General features: G+C 40.8%; 2 protein-coding genes across 2 annotated transcripts in view; both read left to right on the top strand.

Moving 5' to 3' along the window:
• The first annotated feature begins 2847 nt into the window (after nt 1-2847).
• LOC129733762 (uncharacterized protein K02A2.6-like) lies at nt 2848-3810 on the top strand. Its single transcript, XM_055695286.1, has one exon. The coding sequence runs from the start codon at nt 2848-2850 to the stop codon at nt 3808-3810; it is 963 nt and encodes a 320-aa protein (XP_055551261.1).
• Nucleotides 3811-9975: 6165 nt separating this feature from the next.
• LOC129733761 (dynein axonemal heavy chain 5-like) overlaps nt 9976-10753 on the top strand; it is a gene marked incomplete at its 3' end in the record, with an annotated part of 15021 nt that continues 14243 nt past the window's right edge. The window contains exon 1 of the mRNA XM_055695285.1: nt 9976-10215. Within this exon, the coding sequence (XP_055551260.1) occupies nt 9976-10215 (240 nt within the window). The remainder of the gene's footprint in view (nt 10216-10753) is intronic.

Raw genomic sequence — 10753 nt, 5'->3', positions numbered from 1 at the left:
CGGTCCGCCGTGATAAAGGATTGAGTTTCGGTAGAAAACGCTATAAAACGGATAACGGTATAAAACGGTGAGCCAAGCATGAAATAGGACGTACATAACCTCCAAAAGTGATTGCGTCTAAATTGGGATATAAGCATGGAACCAAAGCCAAGTTTGCAGCCGTTCGACGTTTTGGACACTACTTCTATCGTTCAACGTTGGACGAAATGGAAGCGATCTCTGGAGTTGTTCCTGGATGTAAACTGCATAGCCATAGCTACTAGGTAACGCCCTAGTAACAATATTGGTTTTATCGAAGTTTTATAGTACTCAATATAGCCAAAACAGCGCTATAACACTTTGATAAAACCAGTTTTGTTATTTGGGCGGACTTATTTGTTACACTACGCTGGACCAGACGTACAGGATATTTTTTACAACATAGATGGCCATGATGCGAATCCACCAGCAGGATCAAATGTTTATACTGAAGCAATCCGCTTACTGGACGCCTACTTCGCTCCCTTAGCAAATATTACGTACGAGAGATTTGTGTTCCGAAAAATGGTTCTGGAGGAGAGGGAAAATATTGAACAATTCATTCAACGCCTGCGAGATCAAGGAAAGCTCTGTGAATACGGGGTCGCTTTGGATATCCGGATCACCGAGCAATTGTTTGATAAATGCAATTTGGATGCTTTAAGAGAAGCAATTTTGAAAAAAGGTTGATGACTGTCCAGGCTATAGCGGAAGAAGGCCGCGTTCTAGAAACCGTGAGTTAAAACCGAGAAGAAATGAGAAGACCAGTCGAGGACGGGACAATAAATGCAATAGGAAAACAAGGCCGAGCAGTCTGCTTTCGCTGTGGTAATATTGGTCATTTCGCAAGTGATAAAAAGTGCCTAGCGAAATCAAAAGTTTGTGATAAATGTAATATAATGGGGCACTTTAAAAAAATGTGCAAGACAAAGTCAAGGTAACAGAAAGCATCCACTAGTAATATATCAAACAAAAAGCAGATACGTCAGGTTAAGAATCCAGAAAACTCATCTATTGGAAGCGACTGAAAGCTCTTCAGACGACGATGTACAGAATGTTTACACAGTAGGATCGGTTCCAGGAAAAGTAACTTGCTTCGTAGGTGAAGTGAAAATGAATTGGGTAATCGATTCGGGAGCCCATACTAATGTGATCACCAAGGAAACGTGGAAGTGGCTGAAGAATCAAAATTGTACAGTCAGTGAAGTACAAAAATCAAATAAATCCTTGAGAGTGTACGGCAACGGGAAGCTGGAAGTGTACAAAATTATAAAAGCAGATATTGCGACTCGAACGAAAACAGTACATCACGAAATATGCGTAGTCGATGTTAAAAAGGGAGCAAATCTCCTCGGTTTAAAAACCTCAATGGAATTAGGGATCCTAAAAATTTCTGCTGAGGTGTTTGGAGTTTCAGAGGCTGAAGACATGCCAATCGGTAAACTCAAAAACGTTCAAGTGGAGATCAAAGTCAACCACGACATCACACTTATCCAACAAGCTTGTAGACGTTTACCAATACCGCTAAAAAAATTGGTAGATTGTAAAATTGCTGATCTTTTGAAACAAGATATCATCGAACCGGCGCCATTGAATATAACATGGGCATCGCCATTAGTTGTCACACCGAAGGACGGTGGCAAAAGTGTGCGCCTCTGTGTTGATCTGAGGAAAGCAAACCAAGCGATCGTCCCACAAAAACATCCGTTACCGACATTCGATGAAATTGTACCACACCTGAATGGATGTCAGGTTTTCAGCAAGATAGATCTGGTTAAAGCCTTTCATCAGATAAAGCTCGCTCCAGACTCACGTGAAATCACAACATTCGTAACAACGGATGCGTATTATCGCTACAAGAGGTTAATGTTCGGGATGAACGTTGCTGCAGAAGTTTTTCAACTATGCATCGAACGGGACCTTAAAGGATTGAAAGGTGTGAAAGTTTTTATAGACGACATGTTAGTGTATGGTTCATCTCAAATAGAGCATGACGCCAATCTGAAGGCTGTGCTGAACCGGTTGAAAGAACACGGACTTACCATAAATGAGGCGAAATGTGAATTCGGAAAACGGTCGGTAAGGTTTATGGGACACCAACTTTCCGAGAGCGGAATTCTACCAGCGGTTGAGAAAGTGAGCGCTATACAAAGTTTTCGCCAATCTCAGAATAAAACGGAATTACGTAGCTTTTTAGGCTTGGCAAATTACGTCGGTCGATTTATACCTAATTAATCAGCTATCACAGCACCGCTTCGTGAAATGACGACCAAGGGCAGCAAATTTCATTGGTCGAAAGAAAAAAAGCGTGCATTTGCTAAGGTCAAGCAAGCATTATCAAATCCACAACATCTAGCTTTCTACAACCCTCAGTATAAAACAGCACTGGTAACAGACGCGAGCGAAAACGGTTTAGGAGCGGTACTGCTACAAACAGTGAAATCGGTTACACGCCCAGTGTGCTATGCCAGTAAAAGCCTGAGTAAAACTGAAAAAAAGTATTCAACGTTGGACAAAGAAGCTTTGGCAATTGTTTGGGCCACAGAACATTTTGAGATGTATCTACGCGGATTAGACTTTACTATACTAACTGACCATAAACCTCTAGTACGAATATTCAGTGATTCATCGTCTCCTAACCAGTGACAAGAACGATGGGTCTTGAGAATGCAATCGTATCGCCATAAAATTGTGTATGTGCCTGGAGAGGTCAATATTGCTGATTGCCTTCCCCGGCTATGTGAAACAACAGCGATGAAAACGTTTGATAAGGCTTCAGAAAAAGTTTTGTGTTCCATTGTAGAATGTAATAAACCAGTTGCACTTACCATGAGCGAAATAATTCAAAGCTCCGAGGAAGATCAGGATATTCAAAAGATTCGACAGGCACTGCATAACGGTCACTGGGAAGATGTTACAAAAGGATACGCACCTTTCAACACTGAGTTCTGTTTTGCGAATGACGTTTTACTTCGCAAGAATAAAATTGTCATCCCGCAAAGCCTTCATCAAACAGTATTACAGCTTATGCATATCAGTCATCTAGGTAAAGAAAAAATGAAAAGAAGAATCCGGGAAGCAGTTTGGTGGCCAGGTGTAGACGCAGCGATTGAAAAATTCTGCCGAGATTGTTTCGACTGCCAGATGGTGGGACAGAACAGCAAACCCGAACCACTTCGTATTAGAGAATTGCCATCAGCACCGTGGGTTCATTTGAGTATGGGCTTTCTTGGACCTCTTCCCAATGGTAAATATATTTTCGTGCTTGTTGACCTGTATAGTCGTTTCGTGGTTGCGGAATTCATGTCGCATACAACCTCTACAGATGTGATACGTTTTCTGAAAAAAATGTTCACGCGAAACGGTCTGCCATTTGTGTTAACAGCAGACAATGCTAAAAATTTCTCAAGTCAGGAACTCAGGGATTACTGTGTTGATTTTGGCATAAAGCTCACGCATACAACCCCTTACTGGCCTAGTGCTAATGGCGAGGTAGAACGCCAGAATCGTTCACTTCTAAAGGTGCTGGAAATAAGCCAGCAGAACGGTTCTAGTCTAGAAACTGCCTTACAGGAATACTTATATATGTACTCGCTTAGCACAACGGGAGTACCCCCAGCTACTTTGATGCATGGCCGAAAATTTAGAGATCTTATTCCAAATATACAGCACGAATTTCTGCTCGATGATGAAATTAGAGACCGAGATATTACAGCGAAGTACAATGCAAAGGAGTATAGAGACAAGCGTGTCGGTGCAAAGGAACCATCCCTTAAGGTGACGATGTCTTGATGAAAAATATGCAGCCTCAAAACAAACTTACGCCTGCATTTTTGGCTACACCCGCCAAAGTTATCGATAGATAGAGTAATATGGCTACAGTTGAGACACCGAATGGTCAGCAGTACAAACGTAACGTCTCTCACCTGAAACGAATCGAAACTCCAAATGTAAATCCTAACATAATGCTAGATGGAAGTATGCCGCTCAATAACAATATTGAAAAGAACATTCACCACAATAGCAATATCGATCCCAAATGCTCACCAGGTCCACCGCCAGCTGAACCCTATCGTCTTCGTAGAGAAGTGTTTCGTCCTAAGCGATTTGACGATTTCATCGTACAGCAAAATGCCTGTCAATCACTTATTGGAATAAATGAGATATGTAGTAGTAGTTCGATAATACATACGCACAACTGTGTGCTGCCACCTTGATAAATGTATATACTTTGTGTAGCAAATAAATTCACATAGAAACTGGTTAACACGTGTCTCGTGTACTTATTACATTTAGTACAGGTTTTCAGACTACGGGACCTCAGCTGGTTACGCAATCTGTAGAAAGCCCTGTTTGCAGCTGCGATCCGCCTCTTTATCTCACGGCTAACCTCGTTGTCAAATATCACTGATGTACCCAAATAAATAAATTTATCGACTACTTCAAATGTTTTCCCCATCTAACACCACCTCAGCACCAAATTCTGTCGGATTATCACGCTCTCTACCAGCCACCAGACTTCGTAATGATGGTGCCGCTTCTTTGCACGCCGGCCCTCTGTATAGCACCCTCCAATGCGATGTTGAACAATAAGCTTGACAGTCCGTCTCCCTGCTTCAAATCATCTAACGTCACGAAGGAGTCCGATATCTCATCGGATATCCTGACGTATGATGTAAAGCCTTCAAGGGTGGCACGTATCAGCCTAATTAGTTTTGTTGGAAAACCATGTTCGAGCATAATTCGCCATTTTTCTTTACTGTATCGTACACTGTCCTGAAGTCAATGGACAGATGGTGCGTCTGCAGGTTGAGTTCTCGAAATTTATCGAGGATCTGACGCAGGGTGAACATTTGGTCCGTAGTGGAGCGCACTATTCGAAAACCACAAAGGTCAGGCCAACAAAGGTCTCCGACAACGGCTTCAGTCTATGGAACAGGATACGGGAGAGAATTTTGTAAACGGTGTTCAGAAAGGCTTTGGCCCGAAGTTTACTACAGTCAAGGCGGTGGCCCTTCTTGTAGATCGGACATATGAGACCCTTCAACCAGTCCGAGGGCAATTCTTCATCGGGCTACACTCTTAGCATGGTCCGGTGTAAAACACGATACAGCTGTTCGATCCCGACTTTAAAAAGTTCAGCTGGAATGCCGTCTTTACCAGCTGCCTTGCAGTTCTTCAGCTCTTTAACTGCTTTCTTAACCTCGTCCATAGATGGTGCATCCACAGCTATGCCGTCATCCTTAATCACCATCCTGCTCCTTTCGAATACGCTGTTTTCATCACCATTCAATAGCACACTAGAAAAACCCTTCCAACGCCTAGCCACCTCCGTTCTATTGGTAATCAGATTCCCTCCCCTATCGTTGCACATGACAGGGGCTGACACGTTCCTGACTCCATTTATCTTTTTGTAGAAGCTTCTTGCATAATGCCTAGAGACGCAACTTTCTGCTTCCGCAAGAATACGCTTCTAATGCTGCCGTTTCTTCCGGCGGGAGACTTTTTTCAGGTGCTCTAGCTTTCCATTATCTTCCTACGCTCTGACGAGTTACAGCCGTGGCTAACATGTGAACAGTGCTACAGTGCTACAGACAGCCATACATCTGGCTGCAGCGAAATTGACATGCCACAGGCCGTTGTCGTTCGTAGTAGAGTGGAGACTATCAATCACGGGACGGGGGAAGCTCTCCTGCCCGACCAGCGCATTTGCATCCCCGATGATGATCTTGATATCGTGTCCTGGGCACTCATTATACGTTTTTTACTTGAGCTCATAGAACTCCTCCTTCTCTTCATCGGGTTTATCGTTGGTCGGTGCGTACACATTTATCAGGCTGTAGTTGAAAAATTTGCCCTTAATTCTCAACACGCATATAGGGTCACTGATCGACCTCCATCTAATGACACGCTTTATCTGTTTCCTTATGAGCACGAAACCGACTCCCCTTTCTGCTTTCACGCCGCCACATAGTGGTTTAAAATAGCAATGTAGCGAACTTAATTCTATAGTGCCTAAGTGCTTTACTTTAGGACTATAGTGTCTTCGAAGCAATTGTTTGTATTGAAATTGCCCACATGATGGTGCTATGCAACAATAGCCATAGCCTACTATGCAAAAATTAGAATTTCTAACTTTTTTGTTTCTGCATGAAACTAAAAGTTGTCTTCGGCAAAGTTGTAGTTAATTTCATTACAAACAACTTTGCTAACAAGACTTTTGTTCTATATATATATATATATATATATATATATATATATATATATATATATATATATATATATATATATATATATATATATATATATATATATATATATATATATATATATATATATATATATATATATATATATATATATATATATATATATATATATATATATATATATATATAGTTTCGTATGACTATGTCCGTAAAATCTGTTTTTTGCTCCTAACTTTTTGGTTTGATTTTTTTTATAAACACACTGTTCTAGAGAATTTTAGGCCTCATCATGCTTTAAAAATTCCATGGAGACACTATGCTAAAATTCCTTTTGGTTTAAAAGATAAAAGCAATATTTACAAATATTTACCCTATTTTCAACTGTGGATTAGAGAAAAAGGGGGACGCCCGGAAGTACACACTCACCGCCATTTTGGAGCTTCAGGTTAATACTACAAAGTGGCGGAAGATTCACTTGTCCGACTCGTCACAATTTTGAGAAAGAGCGTTAAACATTTTCGTAGTTTTGCGTACTTTTCCTCCAGTGGAACGAGATATCTTCATAGTAACACGGTTTTGGACATTGTGCGCATGTATATATGGTTGCATATGTAAGTGGGTGTCTCTATGGACGTATGTGTGTGAATGTATGTGTGGGCATATCTGTGTATGTGAGTATAGATATCTATAAGTAAGAATATCGTTATATGTTTTGCATTATTCAGAATGCTGTAGAAAACCTGCCGAAAACTTCACTACCGAAGTAGTCCGATAACCTGCTGCAATTTTCATTGAAAGGTATAATCATATTCTCTGATATCATACGTGAGTTTAAAAGCAAAAAGCAAATTGGTATTAGTCTCTATCTCCTGCTTATTAGTTTTCACAACCGCTTGCTGACGATACACACACTGCATGGCTTTTTGCGATATCACACACAATCACCCATATTTATTACATAATCCTAGCAGTATTTAGAAATTAGAATCTGAATACGAATCACACATACACTCATTTTTCACATATATACGGTTTTAGAGACACACACTTACATACGCAATCATATATACATACACACAATGTCCAAAACCGTAATACTATGAAGATATCTCGTTCCGCTTAAGGAAAAGTACGCAAAACTACGAAAATATTTAACGCTCTTTCTCAAAATTGTGACAAGTCGGACGAGTAACTCTTCCGTCATTTTGTAGTACTAACCTGAAGCTTCAAAATGGCGGTGATTGTGTACTTCCGGGCGTCCCCCTTTTTCTCTAATCCACAGTTGAAAATAGGGTAAATTATTGTTAATATTGCTTTTATCTTTTAAACCAAAAGGAATTTTAGCAAGGTGTCTTCATGGAATTTTTAAAGCATGATGAGGCCTAAAATTCTCTAGAACAGTGTGTTTATAAAAATAATCAAACCAAAAAGTTAGGAGCAAAAAACAGATTTTACGGACATAGTCATACGAAACTTAAGTTATTTCAAAATCTACAGTATATAGAACAAAAGTCTTGTTAGCAAAGTTGTTTGTAATGAAATTAACTACAACTTTTCCGAAGACAACTTTTAGTTTCATGCAGAAACAAAAAAGTTAGAAATTCTATTTTTTGCATAGTAGGCTATGGCTATTGTTGCATAGCACCATCATGTGGGCAATTTCAATACAAACAATTGCTTCGAAGACACTATAGTCCTAAAGTAAAGCACTTAGGCACTATAGAATTAAGTTCGCTACATTGCTATTTTAAACCACTGTGCGCCACTGTAGTAGACGTGGTACTTAAATGAAGTGCCCGCAATAGGATCGACTGCCTGGAATTCGCGTTCTCCCGCTTTCGGCCACCTCACCTCCTGTATGGCAGCAACCTCCACATTCACCTTTTGCAGCTCTCTAGCCAGGATACCTGCACGTGCCGGTTCGAGTAGAGTCCTTACATTCCAAGTACCGAATTTCCACTAATCGTTGTCCTTTTTCATGCCGATTATTCCGTTCCGTATTTATATCCGTAGTATTTTCCTTCGGTATGCTGCCTTACTACGGCTGCGATACCTAGTATCGCGACGGGGCTGTCGTCTTAGATATAGCTGGCGAGGCACCGCGCTTCGTAATTCAGTCGCCTGCTCCGGGTCAGACGCTGTTGTACGCCGCACCTAACATGGGGATACAGTCGCGTACGATCCCTCTTCCCAGTCAGCATACGACCATAGTTTTCACCGGGGGTTGGTTATCAGATCTCCGCTAAGGTTACTCGTATCACGGTCGGCACTCTGTTTGAGGTTTGGATAGGAGTTGCTGGATAGAGATGAATATGTCGGGTGAGGATGATTCACGACAGTAAGGCCGATGCTATAATGAAAGTGTGATGGTGCGAAGCACGTTTTTTCTTATGTGGGGAATAATATCAGTAAAGGAAACACATATGAAACGCTTCGCTTTGTATTCAATATGCTACCGGCTTAAGAAAAAGGAGAAACGAAAAAGTGGGAGTCGATGACAGCTGCAGCCGATCAGCAGGCTGTCAACAGCACAAACCCAGCAAACAGGACATCCTCAAAATCCGAACGAACAAAACACATGCGCAAGAATGAGCTGTCGTGTGCAACACAAGAAAGTTTCTTTTCCTTGTGTAGGCTGTAGCTGTATGTGAGCTCTGATGAATAGCTTATTCATGAGCACTGTTGCCAACTGTACAGATTTATCTGGAAATGTACAGATTTTATCGGGTTTTTCGGTACAAATTCTGTACCGTACAGATTACAGATTTAGAAAAAAAGTACAGATAAGTACAGATTTTTAACTGGTTAGAAAGGATTAGACAAAACTTTTTGGCCGACTCTGCAACGATACAATGAATGCGATCTTGCAATCCACGCACTTAGAATTTACTACCAAATCTTGGTATATTGCTGCCGAGAATTGCACAACTCGGTTAAAAAACGGCAGTTGTTACATTTTTTCGTAAATCTCGATTTAACCAAACTAAAATGTTGGAACAAAATATCCGAAATATCGGTAGTGTTGCTGAATTATGGGTTTCATTGTTTTTTGGCTGAATTTTCAGGAGATTGAACCGCAATGGCTCGGTAATATGCATAAGTGTGCAAAAGTTTCATTGACAATCGAGCTAGTAGTTTGCAATTATTATTAACTGAGTCAACGCAGTCCCAGTTTTCTCTTAACAATTTAAGCTGTATAAATATAAAAATAAAAACTTTGGGCCAGTGGTACATATTTTGGTACAGATTGTTCTCGGAAATAGTACAGATGAAAAAGATTTTTGCAGCTCCCAGTACAGATGAAAATGTGGCAACACTGTTCATGAGGCTGTTAGAGTGAAACGAGAGAAAAGTTGTCAGTATTGTGTCGCTCTACAATTTTTTCTCCTAGGCCTGATCAGGATCCCAAACGTGTTGTGAAAGCTTTTACGCGGAATCCCAATGCTTCGGTCAGGGATGTCGCCAAAAAGTTGAACCTGTCCAAGTCTTTCGGTCAGAGACTTAAGGACCGGGAGAGACTGCATACGTACAAAGTGCTGAAATCGTGATGGAAAGCAGAATACGGTGGGAAAGTCACGGGCCCGGAAACTGTACATCCAGATGCTGAGGAAGTCTTATAAACTATTTTACGAGACGTTTCTGAACTCAATTTATGAATGAAATTTTGACTTGCTCGGAACCACTGACATAACGCACGTAAAAGCAACATCAATACCAGCAGGATCCGTGACATCTGTCAGTTCATAAAATGGTCTATTGTCTCACTAGGACTGATGAGACTTACGTCAAGGCGGACTTCCGGCAGCTTCCGGGGCTGTTCTACACTGCCCAGCATAAGTTTGCTGTTTCGGAGGAAGTGAGGAAGCAGAAACTTTCACAGTTTGCCAAGAAATGCTTGATTTGGCAAGCGATCTGCTCATGTGGTAAAAAGAGTTGGCCGTTCGTGACAACCGGGACTGTTAACGGTGAGATCTACGTCAAGGAGTGTGTACAGAAGCGTCTGTTTCTGATGTTCAAGCAACACGAGGGACTTATGATCCTCAGGCTGGATCTAGCTTTGTGCGAATATTTAAATTATGTCCTGGAATGGTACGAAGCCAACCAAATACTTTCGTACCCAAGGACATGAATCCCCCAATGCACCGGAACTAAGGCCTATCGAAAAATACTGAGCTATTATATGGGGGAAAACATGAGAAAGAAGTGAGTTTCCTTACAGACGTTGACGTTGAATTAAATAAATATGCCAAAAGCTTACTAATGAGTTACACTTTATTGTCTGAAAGTTTCAAATGATCGATCAACTAGGTAATTTGATATGGGACCCCCTTTATGTCTTAATACTTTTCCAAAAACAGGAGCCGCATTTGGTGTATCGAGTCTTTTTTTTTATTTTATGATAACCTTATTATAAATTAGCATAACTATAAATAATAACTATAAATTACTAGCACACTATTGCATCAGGAGTAAAAAGTAAGGACTGATGATTGGTTACCCCGAACCAGTAAGAAAGGTGGCATGTC

Source organism: Wyeomyia smithii, unplaced genomic scaffold, assembly GCF_029784165.1.
Source record: "Wyeomyia smithii strain HCP4-BCI-WySm-NY-G18 unplaced genomic scaffold, ASM2978416v1 HiC_scaffold_39, whole genome shotgun sequence".
NCBI classification, from domain to species: Eukaryota; Metazoa; Arthropoda; class Insecta; order Diptera; family Culicidae; genus Wyeomyia; species Wyeomyia smithii.
This window is presented reverse-complemented; position numbering and strand designations above follow the sequence as displayed.

Coding starts and splice junctions, on each gene's coding strand:
- LOC129733762 (XM_055695286.1), top strand. CDS start 2,848: ATGAGCGAAATAATTCAAAGCTCCGAGGAAGATCAGGATATTCAAAAG.